The sequence below is a fragment of the Taudactylus pleione genome, unplaced genomic scaffold (genome assembly GCF_031769625.1).
Source record: "Taudactylus pleione unplaced genomic scaffold, aTauple2 ptg000896l, whole genome shotgun sequence".
Taxonomy (NCBI): domain Eukaryota; kingdom Metazoa; phylum Chordata; class Amphibia; order Anura; family Myobatrachidae; genus Taudactylus; species Taudactylus pleione.
In genome coordinates, this window is record NW_028285297.1 from 174,416 (window position 1) to 196,541 (window position 22,126).

Below are 22,126 nucleotides of genomic sequence, written 5' to 3' on the forward strand. Positions count from 1 at the left end.
CCCCTGTACAAACTGGCTCTATTTTACCTGAGTTGCCCCCCCTCCAGTGTGCACTCTGAAAGAGTGTTTAGTGCAGCCGGGAACCTTGTCAGCGAAAGGCGTAGGAGGTTGCTTCCACAAAATGTGGAGAAGATGATGTTCATAAAAATGAATTATCACAGAGGGACCTATGGTGGTGGATTCCAGCGGGGACGAGTTAATACTCTGTGAGGATGAGGATGTACACAACACTGAAGAGGGTGAGGAATCGGTGGATGAGGAGGATGAGGATGACATCTTGCCTCCGTAGAGCCAGTTTGTGCAGGGACAGATTAATTGCCAGCTTTTGTGGGGGCCCAAACGAACCAATCATTTCAGCCACAGTCGTGTGGCAGACCCTGGCGCTGAAATGATTGGTTTGTTAGTGTGCATGTCCTGTTTATACAACAAAAGGGTGGGTGGGAGGGCCCAAGGACAATTCCATCTTGCACCTCTTTTTTTTGTTTGCATTATGTACAGTTTGGGGCCTAGTTTCTAGGAGTGACACTGCAGTGGCAGACAGGATGGCAGTTTGAAAAACTGCCATCCTGTCTGCCACTGCAGTGTCACTCCTAGATGGGCCACGTGTTTGTGCCGCCCACTCGTGTCGCTTAGCATAGTCATCCAGCTACCTCGGTGCAACCATTTGGCCTTAAAAACACTGGTGTGAGGTGTTCAGAATAGACTGGAAATAGGTGGAAATGAAGGTTATTGAGGTTAATAATAGCATAGGAGCAGAAAACCCACAAATTCTGTGATTTTAGCTGTTTTTATGCTTTTTTTTTCAAAAAAATACAGATCCAAAACCCAAAACACGGAAGGGTGGTTTTGGCAAAACCAATCCAGATCCAAAACACGAAGAAAGATCCAGAACCAAAACACAAAACACGAAAAGTTGCGGGTGCACACCCCTAGTCCGTACACACTGCACGATCTGGTGTATGACTGCCCGATATATTGTTATCCTACCGCATTCAGAACCATGGTGTCAGCCGCCAGATCTTCAGATTGGCCTGCACTGCAGGCAGATCTGAAGGTGCGACGAATGACGCACGGGAGCGCGCAATAGTGCATACACACTGGGCGATTTGGACATTTTGTCATTCTGAAAATGACAAATAGTCCAATATATCTGGCTCAATTCAATATGAATTGAATAGCGCCGGGAACGAACTTCTGGAGCTATTAAATTCAGTGTGCCATTATATTGTTGAATGCCCGTTCTCGCATCTTTAAACATGGTGTTAAGTCGGAGGATGCCGGTTCTCGCGACTAAAGTGCCTGCCTCAATGCTGTTTCCACCGCGTTAAGGGCAGAAAACAGCATTGCGCCTGGAGTTTTGTCGGATTTCCGGAGGGTTGCAAGAAGAAATCCATAATTCGGGTTGAACAGTGCGCTGAATTGAAAATCTCAGGGAGCTCCTTCCCAGCGCTATTCAATTCGCATTGAATTGAGTCAATCATCTAGTGCGTCCCCAGCTTTAGTCTGTGTAAGTGCAGTCACCTGGTATTAACAGAACAAAATGTAGCAGTATGGAAATCCCAATGATGAATGCAAGGGGGCAATTGGTAGGGTCTAATTTTGGTGTGTGGCTAAATAGAACAATTATTGTCTTACTTGGTTTGCTGCTATGTGGCTCGCTTCAGAGATATACTGTAACACTAACCAGGTCTAAAGCTGGGGGCACACTATACCAAATAGGATCGGAACAATATATCGTATAGTGTGTACGCCAGATCATTCGTTCACGATGGTCGTTCATCGCATCGTCCCATCTGCTGTTTTGCACTGCAGATGGGACGATGCAATAGTTTCCCGTCGGCTTGTTTTAGTAGAGCGCCGTACCCTGCCCGATTTTAAAAGGGCAAAGCACCCTGCCCTATTAGAGGAGCCCCGCTACAACAGCATGCTCTCAGCCTTCCCCACCTGCAGGACGCAGTGTCTCGCAGACGTGTGAATAGGTGCCGCACATGCACGACCTCTATTCACCGTGAGGGGAGAGCTTGGGGGAAGCCCAGCACATCCGCAAGTGCTGGGCCGCGCCCCCAAGCATGACAAGTTGGAGGTGTGTCCCAAGGACACATCCCCTTCCCAACCGACCACGCCCCATACAGCGTGCGCAGACTCTCCCAGCTGCCCCCAACCCCCTCCAGCGCCCTGCCGTTCCCACAGGCTAGCGGGAACACTATGCAATAAATGACGCTGTGTAGTTACATGCAGCATGTAACAACCCATTGGTCCGTCTTACACTGGAATGTGCAGTGTGTATGGCACGCGTGTGATGTATTATTACATTGCATCGTTGCATGTTGTATAGTGTGTACACCGCTCAGATACGCTTACTACATATGTCTTCCTACACCTATCTTTTTGCTTCATAGTATGCGACTTCGATGCTTCGGGTAGCGATTACTGTGCTTGAGTACTTTTTCCTGAATTTTACTTATAAATTCGCTAATATGTACTAGATACTAAGGATTAGAATTTGTTTGCAACATAAACACTTTCATTTCACTTAAAACAAAGTCCAGTGGGACTATTTGACGTAATTTGAGGATAAGTGTATGTGGAGACATCTGTATGTGTCTGCGTGCAAACTATCCTAGTAATGTGAAAGCCCCTACACGCAACACGATACCTTTTAACGATTTGGCTGATTCCGATACATCGGAACAACAAATCGTTAAAAAAATGTGTGTATGCAGTACATCGTGTAGTGCGCACTCTCGTGGGGCCGTGGGGCTCATTCCCTGGTCTTATGTACTACATGTAAGATTAGGTGATGCGGCTCAGTGTTCTACCCGGGCTGTCTTTTGTGGGTGCACCACCCGGCAAGACACAACCTTCCACCCGGCACTTTGGGAGCCTGCAAGTGGGTACAGTATCTGGGAGCTGTATAAAAAGGACCAGATCCTACAGACTTAGCAGCTTTTTCATAATCAGACGACTGGGCCTCTAATATAAGAAGAGGAGAATTAATATATAAAATGTTATTTCAAGTTTAAATCATTATAAGGTCAGGGTTTAAAACATTTTATTATTGCGATGGCCCCCACCCGGCTACTTCTTGATTCCACCCAGTTGAGAACATTTTCTGCAAAGAACATTGCGGCTGACGATCCCATGCAGCGCTGTGCGGGGGAGCCAGCATGTCGGGCACTAATCGCCCAATATGTACGGACCGCCCGATATGTTGGCGCTTGGATCAGCAGTGACATTGCTGGGTACACACATCACTTGGTGTGTACCCAGCTTTAGAATGAAAGACACATTTTATGTATTTGAATGGACAGAAGCTTTTAATGATCATTAGCTTGTATCTTCTGTTCTAATGAGCAATTGAAAATTGCACATAAACATTTATTAACATTAGTATCTCTGCATTGTATGTTCTGTTTATTCCTCCATTAAATCCCAGACAGGAAGGCAAACTACTTTAAATTGCAAATCTTATTACTTTCACCGATCCGCTCCTGTCCCTTCGTTATTGCATTATGATCGTTTTTCCTGTGAATCCTCCATTGCTGGCAAAAGTTAGTATGTAGTACAGCCTATGGGGGTGTGACGGTGCAGTCCAGTAAGTGTTAGTGTGCATAGAGTCATTCTTAATGTATAGGCTACATTGGGTTGTTTAAATTGCAAATGTACAAAAAAGCCATAGCAACCATAGAACATTTCCTTAGTCTTAGTAATTACCCAAGGTAGGTTTAACGATTCCTATAAAACCTACCTTAGGTAAATGCTGATTCCTATAAAAACTTGACAACTTGCATATATTAAATTATTAACTGTGTAAGAGACCTGTTCCATGAATCGTTTTACATACTGGTGTTAAATAGGGACATCCCACATATGTCTCATTGTGGTCGATTGTTTTTACCGCGGCTATTTCTGACTGCGGAATTGTTGCATCGTTCGGGGGCAAATAGCCACGGGAACCAAGATTTCTGCTAGCCGACCCCCGAACTAAGCAACTATTGAATTCCACCGTCAGACGCCCAAAAGAAATAGCCGCAGTAAAAGCAATTGCATTGTGGCAAAACCTGTGATGTAGATGGGCCATTCTGGAAAGCATATCATGTCCATTGCATTAAAATCCCCACTATTAACCAAAATAATCTTGAGTACATGTTATAGCTCATTACTGAGGCATTTTCCCCTCTTCCGAGTTGATTTTGTCACTTTGGCTCATCTCAACATCTCTGTGCAATCATTACTTGATGTATATTATTTTTATGTCTTTGAATTTTAGAATGCACTATTTCTGGAAAGTGGTGCAATAAGTGGAAAATACCTCTTCTGTTTTTTTTGTTTTTTTTTTAAAGTTGTGAAGACTGTTGCATGAGCGATTGTAATACCTGTTTATCTCCTGACTGTAGCCCGGTTGTAGCAGTTGGCACTACATAAGGGTGCCAGGGGTACAAATATGCACTATGGGCCTGATTCAGAGCTGAACGCTCTGACCAGAGCGCTCGCTCTGAATCTGGGCCCTCCTACCTTTTTTTGGAGCGTCCTCATGGACGCTCGCATAGCTGTGGGTTACCACCCACAGCCTATGCGAGCGTCCATGATGATGGTCGCGATGGTCTTGACCATCGCGACCATCGGGCTTGCAACGGAGACCCTATCAGAGCCAAAATCACTCCCACTGACATCACTAGTGATGTCAGTGGGGCCGGCTTGAGACGGTAGGCGTTCCCATGGGAACGCCTCCGTCTGGCAGGCACGCCCACCAAAGGGGGCGTGCTGTCAATCAACATCGACAGCACGCCCCCTTTGGTGCGAGACCCGGAGCGATGGAAAAGCCCGTCGCTCCCCGGGTCTCGCGCATGCGCGCGACGGAGCTCCCTCCGTCGTGCGCATGCGCAGTGGGGAACATCGACCCGCTTGCGAGCGTACTGCCGCTCGCGAGCGGGTCTGAATGACCCCCCTATGTTCACTTTTTTGCATGATGATCAGTAGACAAAAAATAAAACAGACTTTTGCTTGAAAAAGGAGAATATTTCAAAAGTGGGTGCGTCCTCATATTTTGAAAATGTATGGGGAAGGAGCACAAGTTAGAACATCGGGTGGGGAATTCAATAGTTTGTTTGGGCGACTTAAGTAATGGGCGTCTATCAGAGCAATTCATTTGTTTGTCTGATAGACGCCCGTTAGCTGAGGCAGACAACTTTTTTTTTTTTTCTCGCAACCCTCTGAGGTGCAAGAACAAATATGTGCAAAGTCTGTAGTTTGGGTTCCCAAACTAGGACTTTAGACGCCCAAACCAGGAGTTTGATCGGGTTTAGCCATATTGAGCGTCTAACCCTGGTGCTTCTGGCCACGTTAAACACTAACGGGCGTCTGTCTGAGAAACAATTGAATTGCTCTCTGGGAATTCAATTGTTTTGGGCGTCTGTAGCTCCCGTCTAAAGTGACCGGTTGCTCTTCAATTATTTTGGGCGCCCATTACTTTTCGTAGTGTCCTGAGATGCAAATAGAAATCCGCCCAAAGTAGGGCTTTGGGGCATTTAACTGAAGCACGCCCGACTTTTGGGTGTAGATGACTTTATGCGGCTAGCTTTATGCATTTTCGTGCACGAGAACGTGGCCGTCATGACCAGCTTGGGGCTGGTTGCACAATATGTGCAACACCATGAATCAATACATAAGCAAATATCTAATTTAAGCATTTTGGGGGAATTCAATTGTTTTTTGGGCGTTTTAACTAATGGACGTCTATCCCAGTGCCTGTAAAACATCTTCTATACTTTGATTTTAATAATTTTTTTAAATCCCTTTCATTGTCTCAATATAAGGGGCGATTCAATTGTTTGCACCTGCAGCTATTTCTTTTGGGTGCCCGACGGAGCAATTCAATTGTTGCTCCGTTCAGGCGTGAATAGCTGCGGGAACATACATTTCTGCTAGCCGCCTTCTGAGGTGGCGTGCAGAAATGTGCAATAAGTCGGCATTTTGGTTAAATATTTGGTTTTGTTTGGGCACCCAAAGCAGTACTTTAAACTGGTTTAGCTGTTTTGCACCTGCTAAACCTGCTACTTCTGGGCATGGCACTCGCGCCCTATGGGGAAGACTATTGAATTGCTCTGATCGGCCACTCGCAAAACCATTGCACGCCCCCTAAAAATGTTGGCACCAGCGGTCTTTTGCCCGAACAGAGCAACACTTAAATTGCTCCGTCATACGCCCATCTCTGACAGCCGCCAGGGCAAACAAGTCCATACCCTGCTTAGTACAATTTTAGTGATCTAAGATGCAAGATTGAGGAAAAAGTAACACTATGGGCTCGATTCCATTCAACGCGGATCGAATAGCGCCGGGAAGGAGCTCCCGGTGCTATTCAATTCAGCGAGCTGTTAACTCCGACTAAGGGTTTTTTCTTGCATCCCTCCTGGGGTGCGAGCAGAAATCCGACAAAACAGCATCGTGCCAGGCAGTTTAGTCGTAGAATGCTGGTTCTCGCGCCTAAACACCCTGTTTAAGGCACAAGGGGCTCGAGAACCGGCATTCTCCGACAAAATAGTGCGCTGAATTGAATAGGTCCTTCCTGGTGTTATTCAATTCACATTGAATTGAATCGAGGTCTATGGGAGCGATTAAATTTTTTTTTTTTTGCACCAGAATAATTAATGGGTGGCCATTAATTATCGTGCTTGTTGCGTCCAATTAGTCCTGGTTTAGCCACGTAAACCCATCTAAAGTACTGGTTTGGGTGCCCAAACAGCACTTATGGCACCCAAACTACGGGCTTATCGTACATTTCTGCTCGCCCCCTCAAGAGTCTGCCAGCAGATATGCCGGCGGCTATTGTGCTCGAACAGAGCAACAATTGCGTTGCTGCGTCAGGCGCCCATCACTGACGGCAGCTGACGCAAACATTTGAATTCCTCCTAATGAAGGGAAAAGTAGCAAGGCTGAGAATAAAGGCAGGTTTGATATGAGTGACTCTTATCCTCTACAACTGCGACTTTAAATACCAATACCTTTACAGCTAGAAGTCTAGTAATCGATTTGCGAAGTAAAGTAGCAAAGTTGAGGAAAGACTATGCAGCACAGCAATCGATGCATGCCAAACATGTCAACGATATGTAACGACTTTTACAATCGTTATCGTTCATATCTTCCAGAAAATCTGACCGTGTGTACCCTCCATAATACTGCTGTTTTCCTCGGGGTCTCTGCTAATTAGAGATATATGTGGGGACATGGTCATTTAAGGAACAGTTGTCAAAGTTATGGCTGCCAGGAAATAAGTAACTAGCGCGTGGAGAGGTGATTATAGACAAAGGCGTACAGTTTTACCGTGCGGTAAGGGTTCTTTTACATGTTTTTCTGTTGTGGTGTATTATGCGCAGTTGTTATTGTAGCAATATTATGAACGTTTTATTACTTTTCTATTTTCTTTGAGCAATCACTAGGACCAGACTTTAATCTGTTTTCCTCACTTATTTGTATGTAACACAACAGATACTTGTGCTGTTATGTATCGCTACAGATACACACACACACACACACACACACACACACACACACACACACACACTCTTGAACACTGTCCATGAATGTGTGTATATGTGTTATTATTGCTCAGCAGTGTATGAAAGATCACTGTGCAGAACCCTGGGGGCTATACTCTTGGCCTTCCAGCTGCTGTGGAACTACACATCCCAGCATGCCCTGCTACCGTTTTGATAGAACAGCATGCTAAAACGGTGTCAGGGCATCCTGGGAACTGTAGTTCTACAGCAGCTGAAGGGCCAAAGGTTGAAGACCCCTGCTCTAGGCCAGAGGTTCCCAAACTCTGTCCTCAAGGCTCTCCAACAGTTCAGGTATTAGAGATGGCCATGGTTGAGCACAGGTGGTTAAATCAAATTGACTGAGGTACTAATTAAGTCACCTGTGCTCAGCCATGGGTATAGGCCCCCATACATCAGAGACTGATTGCAGCAATCGTGCAATTTGCAATCGATTGTGCATAAAAATCTTTCCCTTTTTAAATCGATTGTGGCATCTCTGCAATCAGCAATCGATTGAAAAAGGGAAAGATTTTTATACACAATCGATTGCAAATTGCACGATTGCTGCAATCAATCTCTGATGTATGGGGGCCTTAACTCTAACACCTGAACTGTTGGGGGGAGCCTTGAGGACCGTGTTTGGGAACCTCTGCTGCAGGCTATTTGTTTTCAACTCCAGGCCTTTAGTACCCCCAACATGTCATGTTGTTTGGATTTCTTTAATCATGCACAGGTGAGTTAATTTATTCTGCTGGGTCTGTAATTATCTCCCCTGTTTCCACAGACAGAAATCCAGAAAACATGACCTGTTGGGGGTATTTGAGGACTGGATTTGAAAGCCACTGTTCTAGGGGATGAGGACAATCATGGCTGCTCTTTTGTGAGGTTAGAGCCTTGCTGCTATTCTGAGGAGAGAGAAGGGTTTCCCGTGGTGCTATGCTGTATTGGGAGAAGGGTCTTTGCTGACGTGCTGGGTGGGGATGCCTGGTAGATTGCATGATTGAGGGGAGGGGGGTGGGAGGGGACCTTGCTTTGTATACTGTAGTGTCCACAGTGCTGGTGTAATGAGGGGGGACACTAATATGTGTAAACTTTGACCTAACAGGGAATCTTTGCGGTTAGCATGCTTGTGCACTGCAGATATTTCCTCCGCGCTTTCTGTCCAGGCTTAATATAATATGTATTCTCCTAATAGTGATGACATAGTAATGTTCATCAACTTTTGAAGAATAAAGGGGATTTATTTTTAGGTAACTAAATGACCATGGAATCTGGTGCAGAGACACAGCAGAGTGGCGATGCGGCTGTTACGGAGACAGAAGCCCAACAGATGACCATACAGACACAGCCGCAGATTGCGACACTAGCACAGGTATTGCGTGTCACACTAGTCTGGTCACAATTTTACATGAACCACTGAATTTCTTCTTGGAATAAACTGTTCATTTCAGTCATACAGACGTTTAAATTTTGTTTAACTTTCATTCATGAATGAACAGCGCCATCAATGTATCCTATTTACAAAATCTCTTCTGTGTGGTGGATTGTGCGCTCTGTAATGACGATACAAAAATTCACCTATTTCCACTCTCTCTATTATAAAGGTATCCATGGCAGCTGCACACGCGACCTCCTCGGCCCCCACGGTGACATTAGTCCAGCTTCCCAATGGACAGACCGTTCAAGTACACGGGGTTATCCAAGCTGCACAGCCATCTGTCATACAGTCCCCACAAGTGCAGACTGTGCAAGTGAGTCATTTATTTCCTCTGTTTATGCTCGGCCTAGGGGTGGACCAGAAATCATGCAGAATATTTTCAATTAAGTGGAGAACTGCTTATTTCCTAGTACATTGAATGCACAATTTGATTTCAGGAAGTAATAAATCGTTTATTAAACAGATGTTCACAACCTCCAGAGTAAATATTGGACCTAATATGGGTGATAAATAATTAACCCACACAGTCTAGTTTATTTTCCAGCAAATCTAAAACCATGTAATGTATAAAAGATAAGTAATGAGTGTTGTCCTCACAATAGTTGGTTAAGTAACTATGCTTGTGTTGCACAATATTGAGAGGTTTGTGCATTTTATTAATTTTATTTCCTTCGATACATTTTCTCATTGCGCACTGCAATAGTAATGGCATGGTACCACCTCTGAAAGCGGGTGATGCAGGCTTTCCCTTTTGGAAAGATAACTGACACCGTTGATCCAGTAAATACATATTTATTTTTTTGCTCTCTGAGGGGCACTTACCATCCTTTTAAAAGTTTAAGTCCATCCCTTCTATTTTTTTTTTTTTCTTCTAATGTCGTGGATGGTCGCATACAAAACCCATCACTGCCATTATCACTCTGGGAATTTACATCCGCGCTGCTTTATTTTGTGTTCAGATTTCCACGATTGCAGAGAGTGAAGATTCCCAAGAATCAGTTGACAGTGTTACAGACTCACAGAAACGCAGGGAAATATTGTCACGACGGCCATCATACAGGTAAGGACTTCACGCATTTCCAGGTCATTTTAAATATAAACCGGTATTATTGAATCTTTTATTTTTCTGAACCCTTACAGTAAGCTCTGTGTTTCAGAAATGTTTGAGCACGGAAGGGACTTAATGCGGATTTACTATTTAAAAAAAAAAAAAATACCATTAAATATGAACTTTCCCCAATGTTGTCTACCACCTATTCCAGCGCTGCAGCTCTTGAGGTTGGCACGGAAAGCGAAGTTCGTGTACATGGCGCCTCTGGCCACTTAGGCCGGGTACACATCAGGCGATATGATGGACAATATATTGTTCCGGCGCAGATATATTGTGTTTCGCTCAGTGTGCACTCTCGTGTTTACATGCGACGTTGTCCCATCTGATGTGCTGCACGCCAGATGGCTGGACGTCACTGACGACCGCATGCAGGTGAAGGCAAGATGGAAGCGTTTTTTTTTTATTATTATTATTATTGAGCTGCCGCTGGGGGGGGATTTCTGACTGACGCATGTGCAGAACGCTGGTCAGAAGCCAAAAGAGGGAGAGTGCCATTCACCGGGGAGGTAAGTTAACACTGTCTCTCTTTGGCAACTAAGGACCCGATTCAGAGATCTATGCTCATCCGAGGATGAACACACATCTCCGATGGTTAGGGGCCTGCACAGGAGCCATTCTGTGCATTCGCAGAACAGGTCCTGCGATCTCGCTTGCAGTTCACAAATACCGACGCTGTATTCCCGTCTGGGTCCAGTAAGTACCATAACCCCCCCTTCCTATCCCTAACCCTCCTTTGGTGGTACCTACCTATCCTCTCCCCAGTGGTGCCTAACCCCCCTCCCTCCCCGCAGCCTAACCCTTTTACCGAGGGGTACCTAACCCACCCGGGGAGGTTCCTAATCCTAACACCCATCCCCTGGCTAAGTGTAATACTTACTCGCATCCTTACATTCGGGATGCTGCACATCTGTATCCTTATGTGTTCGGCATGGCGGTGTCTACATTATGCCAGGAGTCGGGATTCCGGCATCGATAGATTGACGTTCCGGATCCCGTCCCCTATTCCGAACACAGGTGGTTAAATCAAATTGACTGAGGTACTAATTAAGTCACCTGTGCTCAGCCATGGATATCTCTAACACCTGAACTGTTGAGGAGCCTTGAGGGACCACGTTTGGGAACCTCTGTCTAAGGGAGGAATTCAGTTGTCTCAGCCCCCCTTCATGTCCGATTCAACTGTTCGCTGCGATAAGCTACCGGCACTGGCATTTCAGCTCTCATCCCCCCCCCCCCTTTGGACGGGAGATCGGGCGCACTAAAACAATTGAATAATGCTCTTAGTGATCTATTTTTCTCCCTGGATTTTTTGGTTTTACTTTTCACCCTTTGAGGGGACTTCTCATGTAGGTTCCAGGTATCATTCTCCTTAACTTTAGTTTGTTTAAATCTAGTATTTTAATTTTTGTGTTTATTTTTGGACATCGGACAAAAATTTATAGTATCCATCATAGACCCGTATTCAATTAGAGCCGAAAAGCCGCGATTGACGAAAAAGTTCCACCGATGCTTTGTTTTCACCACATTCCTGCTTATTGCCCTATTCAATTCCTAAAAGTTTTTGTATGTTTCTCCACCCAAAGGCAGGAGAGAAGATGTGCAAAATCCCTATTTTTGCCTAAAAATATGGGGACTTGGTTCAGAACCCTAGAGTCTCTGGTTCGACTGTATTTTATTATAAGTCCGTATGTCCCCTCTTTCATAGTCCTGATTATCCCTGATCATTTACTTATTTTTACCCTCAAGAAGTTCCTTCTGAAAGTGTTCTAATTTTCTATTCTCTCATCTTTTTCAGAATATGTTGGATTATCTTTAAACAAAAGTTGTTGCTCTTTTACCTCTATTTTCTTTTATTTTGCTTTATCCTCCTAAGGTGCCAGGCGCTTTACATGGCTAAACCCGGTACATTTGGGCGCGATAAGTAATGAGAGCCTGATCAGAGCAACAATTGAATTACGTAATCGGGCGCTCATTACTGTATAGGCATGCAAAGATAACAATTAAATTCCCCCCGCAATGACTGATGGCTCACAAGTTCAGTGTATGAATATGGTATTGGAGGTTTGGTGTTCAAATCCCTTGCTTGGCGTGTGGTTAAGTAGCCGTCTCCCTCTCTTTCTCTGGAAAGTTTCAATTTCGGTTTGGAACTGGAATCCCCTTCCCATCACTTCCTGATAAGTTTTAGTTTCTGTATCAAAGTGCCTCAGTTTTGTTCACTTTCTTGGTATAGTTTTTAACAGCATGGTTTCCTATGTAAATTATATATGCGTTACAACAGTAATCAAATGTCAACTTCATTTTGTTTTTGTGGTAGTAATGTATACCTTTTTGTTCAGCACCTAAAAAAAAATTGGGATATCTAATGTTGATTTAACCTTAAATTTTTTTATTTCTATTCCAAAATCTTGCATTTTTGCTGTAACTCAAAACGTAAGGCAGATATAGTAATTTGGTTTACATTTTTGAATTTGGGAAGAAAAGTTACCTTAGGGGGGGGCCCAGTCTTGTGGTGATTTCCTTAATAAACACCGTTGATACGTCGAATAAACTGGAATAATTAAGCTAGAATTAGTAAATAGTTACAGAAATATAGAGTTTTCAATTTTGTCAACGAACGGTCAATCAGCTGAGATGTTTGGCAGAAATAGTTTTTTTTTGTTTTTTTTGGACATTCTCAATTAAAATATTTTCGTATAAATCTTAGATGGGCAGTAGACGCACCTGGTTGAACTGACGTTGAACCTACTTCTGGACAGCGATTGGCTTCTGCGCTCCATGTCACGGGGTGCTAATGGAGTTTTAATAAGGGAATATAGAGGCAGGGGTAGGAAAGATTAGGGGTAATTTAGAATATTTTGAGCATGATGATATAAGATACAGAAATAACCCCCCTCCCCCTCCAAACAAAAATTGCTCCTGCAGGAAATCCTCAGCTGTAGAGATTTGTACTGTTCCTGTGTGTTGGGTAACTGCAGTCCCCGTGAAATAAAACTAATGCAAGTGCTGGGAAATACAAACCTCTTTATTGTCATTGGCCCTAGCATGTGTTGGTCTGATATACTGGCCACTCCTAGACCATCGCATTGTGTAATTAGATGTTGGATAGCCATCTCTAGCAGACTGTAGCCAGACAGGTGATATAAAAGCTGGCTGCCAGTCTTCGCTACACACCATTATACATAGATCTTTCCTGCCTGGGGTGTCGCGCTCTGCTCTGGTACTTTGAGACTGCTCTGATCTGTATCTCAGTAGTTTTACATTAGCTGTGTGTGCTAGAAACACCAGAGCAGGAAAACGGAACTGCACGGTTTGTGACAGGTGCAGGGTGCTAGAATGAACACTAGATTACTGTGTGTGTGTGTGGAGTTCTTTTTTATAGATCACCTACCTGTCTGTGTGCTGCCACTTTTTGGTAAAGGAACGTTTTATTGTAATTGAATTTGTTTCCACAGAAAAATCTTAAATGACCTATCTTCAGATGCCCCAGGGGTACCGAGAATTGAAGAAGAGAAGTCTGAAGAGGAGACATCTGCTCCTGCCATCACCACCGTGACTGTACCGACGCCCATCTACCAAACTAGCAGCGGCCAGTACAGTATGTAGTCATTGCACATTCTATCCGTATTACTTACCCTTATTTCATCAGGTGCTAGGACACTCCCTGACCACCTAAAGTCTTTTTAAACTTTCTTTGTAATTTAACATTCGTTCATTTTTACTCCATGTCTTTGATTTATTGTAGAATGTTATTTGTGGTGTATTGTTATTCATTTAGCCTACAGTCAACTCTTTGCGATAGTGCTGACTGTTCTTCTGTAGCTTTTGCGCTCTTTCTTACCAGGCCAAACCTTTCCTTTTCTCTGTCCAAGAAGAAGTGGCGATTTGACCCCTTGAATGAGATCCTCTTGCTTTTCGAATGGACAGAAATATGGAAGGTTTAGAATTTGGCTGGAGGGAAGAAGCCCTTTTCCGCCGATGGCTTGACCTGATAATTGTTTTCTGGTTTAGAACCGAAGAGAATTTTGGCAGTAAACTGAATTAATAGTGTTCACTCCAGGTCCGGTGCCGGACCTAGAAAGGGCATTTTAGGGAGTGCCTCCTTTTCATCACTCTTGGGGGAGTGCCCGGCACTTACGGAAATGCCGGGCTGCCCTCAAGCTCTCGTCTCTTTGAATAGATGAAGTGTGCATGTGCACAGTATCTATTCACCAGCGGTGATCGCTGAACAGTTATTTTCCCACCCGCAGGCAGAGACGTCAACCGCCATTTTGTTCCCGCTAAAGCGGCGCCAAGCTAAAACAGCCTAGTGGGAACGCTAAATGAACTCCAGAGATCTTGGATCTTAGACTCTGGGTCAGTCTCACAAATTTTAAGCCCATTTTAAGAGTTTGCAGAAAAACCTGCAGGAATCAGACGTTCATCCAAAGCTGAGTCCAAAATGTGGTCGGATGATTCCTTTATATGTGCCAGCAAACGTAATAATGCTGAGTGAATTGCTTTAATAACACAAACCGTAGCTAAGAGAGGTCAAAGGGAAGCTCCTGGTGAAACCGAAATAGATTCAAGGGGAAACTTTGCAATTAATTTCTGTATTGTCCATACCTTCACAGCTTTGCACCAAGGCAGAGCTATAGCCCGTTCCTGCAGAAGATTCTTAAAAACCTCCTAAAAGAAGATAAAAATGTGCCTAAAGTGTGAACTAAGGTAAAGACTGAGGCCAGGGCGGTTCAACCATACGGACATAGCTGGAATGCTAACCCATGCCACCAGTTAATACATTGGGGCAAATAAAAAGGGAAACCGGTACTATTTTCCTCAGTTCAAGCCAGATGGTGACTGAGACGCTGCACATTTTCAGGCACGGTTTTGGTTAAAAATCCAGATCCGCGTTACCACCTGTGGGTGGATGGGTCTTGGCTTCATAGGACTGACGAGGGCGTCTGCTGCAGACTGTACAGTTGATAATTTGGAGTGAGATTTTCAGCAGGTGAATGTCACAGTATCCAAAAGTGTTTCATTCACCCTACAAAAGTGCCAAGCGAGTCAGCCATCTTGGTCGCACTACATTGGGTGGGGTAAGCTTTATGCTGAGATATGGTTATGGCGATTCAAAGTATAAAATATGAGCAACAAGCTACCTATAGAAGAATCAATTTCACGTATCATTCACGCTGCCAGTACCAGCCGAGGCAGCCATCTTGGGCGCACTACGTAGATTACAGTGGGCCGGATAGGCAGTACTTGGAGCTGTGATACACATTGGAGAAATACAGAAAATGACACCTGAATTTCAAATACAGAAAGCGACATACAAGAGGCAAGATAACTGCATAGCAATACATATTGGGTGCATTACATTAGAAATAATGGACAGGATAAACTACATAGAAACACACGAGGCATCCGATTTGGCCGCGCGTTGTTTCTAGGCAATCCTTATCTCGCCGTCTGTAACAGACAAACTGTTCATGGAGGCAAAGATCATGTTGGAACCGGGAGCTGGGCAGAGTGCAAACTGGAATTCTGATATTAAGCATCCATCAGCAGCGTGGGACAGCCAATGTCATTTTTATTTCATCTATTGATTTTATACATAAAGCTTTGAAGTGAATGAAGACAACTGAGTTTTACAATCTGACCTCAGTATGAGTTTTTGCACCTGTAGTGATTTGTGGCTTATTTCTGGTCGGTACATTTTATCCCTTGTAACCTCTTCTATGTTTCCGATGTAGTTGCCATTACTCAGGGAGGAGCAATACAGCTAGCTAACAATGGTACAGATGGAGTCCAAGGTCTACAGACATTAACTATGGCCAACACAGCAACGCAGCCTGGGACCACAATCTTACAGTATGCACAGACGACGGACGGGCAACAGATACTTGTTCCAAGCAACCAAGTGGTTGTACAAGGTGAGACTTACTGATAAATGACTTTCTCTGAGGCATGGAGATAATGGACTCTGTTGGGTTCTGTTATTGGTACCATATTGGTAAAGTGAAGTACAATCATTGCACAGACAGGCCTCATCGCTGTAACTGCGCAGCGTTGGCTGTATATATGCACGTTCTGTTTCTAGTCATCACCTTACTCCAAGAGGAGAAAAAAAGCACAATTTTTTTACCATGATTAAAATATGATCTCTCTTTGTGTAGCGGGCATGGCGATTACATTGCTTGTACACTGAGGGGTTATTTACAAACATTGCTCCGATCATTAAACCATATATATATTGTTGGCTATTATGGTTTTTAGTGCAGATTTGCATCTAACTGACGCTAAACAATTAAACCGTGTAACTCTTTGGTTGCAAGTGTGTAATAATACAATGGTATAGTCCTTACTGCAAAAATCCGTAAAGCATTCACAAATATATGTTGTTGTGTAAGTAGGTAACCCCCAAGTAAAGACGTTGTGCCAGTGGCTTCCTAACTTTGTATCACTGCTTTGTAATAGCTGCCACAAAATAGTGTCTGGTCTTTTGAGGGTTCCTTAGAGAGGGGGTCAGGAACTGTTTCAGGACCTCGCAGCCCCCAGACTTTCAAGTGAACTCTCTGCTGCTTTGTCATTTTAAGGAGGGAATTCTGTGACTGCATAAAGCCTCTCCCAGCAGGTGGTAGTCCCATACCGTGCCTCTCGCTATTTAATGGACTCTAGTGTCCTTGCTGCATGCTGATACTTACATTAGCTTCTCTGAATCAACATTTTTGTACATTATGAATCCTGAAAAAAAGATATTGTCAATTAAATATATGTTTCTATCCTGTGAATAGGAGCTTAGTTGAACCACAATATGATATATGATTGCAAAGAATTAGAGATAAGTATCAATTTGTTCTGCATATGCCCAGTTTGCCTATTTGATTGCATAAATGTTTGTTTCTTTACTACATAGTCCTACAGTTGCTGGATCCCATATGATTGTGTGTACAATTATTTATTATTTGCTCCCGTGTAGTCATTTAACTGGTTTGTGGCACCTATCTCATAGTAATTTTGTTTCCAATTCTAAATTCTGAAATCATTATTTAGGGGCAAATTCTGGATTTACTTAGAGTAAAACTATCACTAAATTGTACTGTATATATACCAGCCTATCAAACGCTAAATCTGCACATTTACAGCTTATTTCCATTTTTATTCTAAAATAAAGCCACACAGCACAAAAAAAATAAATACAATATACTGGAACGTTTTACTGGATTTATTTGTTCCACCTTCCTTGTGGCCAGGTGCTCCTGCTGGTTGCCCAGGGATTAATGGTGGTTTTTCTGCAGACACGGGATTGTGTTTTGAGGTCCAAATATCTGAGCACAATAATAAGTTGACCCTTCACCATCTTCTATGGTTTGCGTCCTATCAGGGAGAGTTGTCCTGTATAGTGCACTCGCATCGTCCCTTTGCCGTTTTCATGCACATGTATCCGCATGGTCAGTAAATGACACTTTCTGGATCCTTGTCAGCTGCCTCAGGAGATGTACAGACGTATCAGATCCGCACAGCACCAACCAGCACGATTGCACCAGGAGTGGTCATGGCATCCTCTCCGGCACTCCCTGCCCAGCCAGCTGAAGAGGCCGCACGGAAGAGAGAAGTGAGACTCATGAAGAACAGGTATGATGTTTTAGGACTCATTTCCTTACCGAAAGTGCCTCCAACCATGGTCACGAAGTTCTACTAAAATGTATACATGGCACCTATCTGTTTTTCCTAATTTAAATGCCCGTTAAAGTTGTACAGTGTGATGCCCAAGGGGTAATGTTCTTTCTCTCTTGTGGAGAATTAAAATGTGCTTGTTAGACCTTTGTTCCTTCATTTTTTACACCTTGAACTTTATGATTTCTTTATATTTGTAGTATTTTAGCTTTATTGGCGGGGGGGGCGGCAATTAAAAAATGGTGCTACCAGTTCTAGAGCGCTTTTTACCAAAGTCTGCTACTGTCGACCCACCACTTGTCGCATCCCAGAACCTCCGTTAGCTGGTTTATTATTGCCTTGTAGTCTTTATTTCCCTACACCTGGCTCCCAGATATCACAGAATTCCATATTGTTCCAGAACAGCTAGCTGGTAGGGGCTCAAGAATCCATCAGTAGACAGATTTGCCCCATCCGGTTAGATTATATCTGGGTATTCAGATGTACTGTAATGGTGTTCAGGAGAGGGCCATAGGTATAGTGCTGGCTGAGCAGGAACATTTTTAGTGATGTAATTAGGAACATTTACCTTTTACCATGGTTAGTTCCATCCTTTTCATGTTCTTTTTCTTTTATTTTTATATTTTTAGCTTTTTAAAAACGAAACTAATATATACAATTCCATGTTTCCTATGTGTTACAGCACAATTATATATAACATGTGCTTCTAATTCCAAGAGCACGCTCTCACACTCAGGAAAGCTCTGAAACTACTTACTAAATACTTGAAAAATAAGTTTAAAGCGTGTCTGGACAAATTTCTATCCAAGTAAGGAGCCAGCAGTTCTATAATCGAAAATTGCCAGACCTCATTCAGGCTCTCCAGAGAAAGGTGCATTGCATGTTACGGAGGAAATCATGGCTAGCATTTATATCTGAGCAATTCCATTCATAGGACCAGTGTAAAGCTGGGTACACCCTAGACGATATGTCGCCTGATCCGGCAGATCAGGCCGACATATCGTCCACATCGGCAAGTGTGCAATCACTATGAGCGACCATGCGCGCTCCTGCGGGGGTCGTTCATCGCATACGCCAGATTGAGCCTACATGCTGCTCGATCTGTCAATTTGCTGAATGACCCCATTCTACTAGATGCGGCTAGTGAACGACATATCGTGCAGTGTCACATGACCGCACAATGTGTCGTTCATCGCATCATGCGTCGGCCGGGTACACACTCCGTGTAATGTGTACACTGCTTAAGATACTCGCCCAGTGTCTACCATTCACTGGGCTAGACTTCTTATTGCTTTATCCTAAAACCGCACTGGATTAAATCTGTGGAGCCCCAAAAAGGTTGGCGGATGCAAATACACCCACCTACTACTGACAACCGCACGCCTGGCAGGAGTATAACATGGGTGAAATGATCGTATCTGGGGTCAGGTTCCGGCATTACACTGTGATAATCATGTCGAGTAGAATTGATTATTTAGGATTAAATGTATTCATAGTACATGTTGCTGTATGTATAATTGTGCCTCTTACAATGAATCTAAAATATTTCCAATTTTAATCTATGTTAAGGCAAAATAGCACAAATTTTGCTTAGAAAAGGGCATAAAGAAGGTCACAAGGTAGATTTACTGGTTCCTAGTTAGTTAAAATATTACATATTGAATATACATAACCATAGAGACCAAGGTAAGGCGGAACTCAATCCCAGGTGTAAAATTAATTTGTCTTTAAAATATTCCCCCCTCTGATGGATAATGCTGCAGACCTCTTCCTTTTAATGTGCTGACTGGCTGTCACATATACCAGATACTATCGGCGCTGGAGAGTCCCAACCAGCTGCTTTGTGTGGCTAGCGATGTTGTCCAGCCTGTGTGTGACGTGATACGCATTCGCTGGCTTGGGCTTATTTCTAGAAACGCTTACTGAATATGATTTTGTACTTCCAGGGAAGCCGCCCGGGAATGTCGCCGGAAAAAGAAAGAGTATGTAAAGTGTCTAGAGAACAGAGTAGCTGTCCTCGAAAACCAGAACAAGACACTGATTGAAGAACTGAAAGCACTTAAAGACCTTTATTGCCACAAATCTGACTGAGCGGCTGATACGTTTAGGTTTATGAACCCCTATTGAGGAGAGACTGGTCGGCCCGTAACCAGATGAACATTTATTTTTTTTCTTCGTTTCTATATTACCCCTTTATGCAAAACTGCCTGACAGCGACTAAAGGATTTTTATTCATCTGTGCTTTTGCATTAAGCTGTGAATGCTCCCGATTCCTGCCTCCAAACCCCAGTGAGCAAATGACATCTTTCAAGATCAAGAAGAAGAAAAGACTTTTTTATTTTATTATTATTTTTTTTTAATTCTTTTTTTTAAATCGTAAATTTTGTTTCTTGGCTCTTCTGCTTTTGTCCTTCCTATGTTCGCTTCGCACTGTTGGTGAAGGGAGGGCTTGTGTATATATAATGCGTCCAGGCTTCTCTGTCACTGGTGTAGCTCTTAGTACAATTATATATACTGTAGTCTTGGGGCCACTGCCCTACCCCACCTAACGCCCTTACTCTACCACGTCTGCCCCATGCATAGTCATTCAAATGATTTGGAGACGAGGAAGGTTGATAAATTGAGTCCAGTGTGTCAGAAGTACAACCCAGCATGTGGAGGAAAACCATGTTAATTCCCTTTTGGAGCAGTCAAGTGTTGTCAGTTTTATGGTTTTTTGTTTTGTTATTTTATTATTTTTTTCGGACTGTTGTGCAAAGCCAGCTGCCACTCGCAATCATTCGACAAGTTACTATATTGATCAGTTGTGCATTGATGGAAGGGTGGACCTCTCTCAGCACACCAAGGTACAGCTGGTAAAGTTTTAAAGGTCGGAAGGGTCTAAGAAGAAGGTAAATGAAGCACTCCTCATTGCAACATCAAATCTTGCAAAATATTAATTTGTAACATATATATATATATATATATACCCAGGTATCTAGAGAGAAACAGAATGTCTGAGCACCTATGGAACACTGAAACTCTGGGCAATTTTAAAACTATGTTCATTTCTATATGTACTGTACCTCTTTAAACTCAAATCCCTATCACCAGCAACCTATTGTGGAATATTTCACTCCACCTGTATATTTATGGGAAAAAAAAGAAGAGAAAAAAAAAAAAAAAAAGTTTATTTTCTTTCGTCACTGCCTGTCCCCAATTTGGAAAGGTGGAGAAAACAAAAAATCGTAACCATGGATTTTCCCCATTTTTAAGATGGTCATAACAGCCTTGCTGCAATGTTTTTTTTTTTTTTTTGTGTGGCCATTGGTTTTCTATATCCTCTGTTCACAGCGACAATTAGAAACGGAAGCTTACTTTGTGTTTGGGATTTGTTGGTCTTGTAAAATATTTTATGTTGAGTAGAGTTATCATGTACTATTTGAAATACATTTTGTATTTTAAAACTATGATGTATTGTTTGCATCAGAATTTTTTTTTTTTTACTTTGTGCGTGCAGGTCTTCCTTATCAGTTATTGTATATACGCATTCTTCTTTTTTTTTTTCTTTTTTAACTTTTATATCTATCTAAAATATATATATATATATATATATATATATATATATATATATATATATATATTTTAGTTTCTGTAAAATCCTACATTTGTAGTCAGAGTATATTGGAGATTTGTGTTGTAACGTTCTTCTGCCGGCTCTAGATTATCACCTATCGCATGGACTGAGAAAACTATGACATTTCCGCTGATTTAATGTTCTTATTTGCATTTCTGTAATTGAGAAATTGACGATTAGACTGGTATCTGCAAACTCCCACACTTGGAGCCAGTGCTGGAATACACGAGCAGATGTCTGGGTATCATGGTGATTTAGCAACGGTTGGGGTACAGAGGTTACCCATCACTAATACTACTGCTACGTTATCACATCTGAAAGTTCTGTGCAGCTGGGGTGCAACAGAACTTGGGAAAAGTTTGAAAACTACTTCAATGTAATGAATAGTTTCCTAAAAAGTATTTATTACAACCTAGTTTTCCAGAAGAACAATGCATAGATAGAGTAATATGTCCCCTAAGGGGCCTTTTTACATTTCATCCACTTTTTTTTTTTTTCTTTGCGCATTACCTTTTATAACTAAAAGTGTTGTCGCGAATAATTAACTTTGCCACACGAGCCCATGCTTTTCTATTCAGAAATGTCCACATTAAAGACATGCATTATTTAAATATTTTTAATAAAACAACACTCTAATTTGACTAATACTGCTTTGCAATGTCTGGGATCCTGTGTGGATATTGGTGATGTTGATCCATTCTGCGGGGATAGACAGAACAGTCTAACTACAGCGCGCACAGCATCCAATTAGCACTGTCCGTACACTTTTACTG

The 22,126-nt window shown here is 42.9% G+C and overlaps 1 protein-coding gene across 3 annotated transcripts in view; it reads left to right on the forward strand.

The window, feature by feature from the left end:
- The window catches only part of CREB1 (cAMP responsive element binding protein 1), a 37,500-nt gene extending 16,313 nt beyond the window's left edge, over positions 1 to 21,187 (forward strand). Inside the window, exons 2-9 of one of the 3 annotated variants that reach the window (XM_088459101.1) lie at positions 8,320 to 8,420; positions 8,786 to 8,907; positions 9,140 to 9,286; positions 9,933 to 10,033; positions 13,534 to 13,676; positions 15,814 to 15,993; positions 17,545 to 17,695; positions 19,684 to 21,187. In XM_088459101.1, the coding sequence (XP_088315227.1) occupies positions 8,794 to 8,907; positions 9,140 to 9,286; positions 9,933 to 10,033; positions 13,534 to 13,676; positions 15,814 to 15,993; positions 17,545 to 17,695; positions 19,684 to 19,828 (981 nt within the window). In that variant the 5' untranslated portion in view covers positions 8,320 to 8,420; positions 8,786 to 8,793 and the 3' untranslated portion in view covers positions 19,829 to 21,187. The remainder of the gene's footprint in view (positions 1 to 8,319; positions 8,421 to 8,785; positions 8,908 to 9,139; positions 9,287 to 9,932; positions 10,034 to 13,533; positions 13,677 to 15,813; positions 15,994 to 17,544; positions 17,696 to 19,683) is intronic. The other 2 variants (XM_088459100.1, XM_088459102.1) reach the window with 2 other exon arrangements.
- The last annotated feature ends 939 nt before the right edge of the window (positions 21,188 to 22,126 follow it).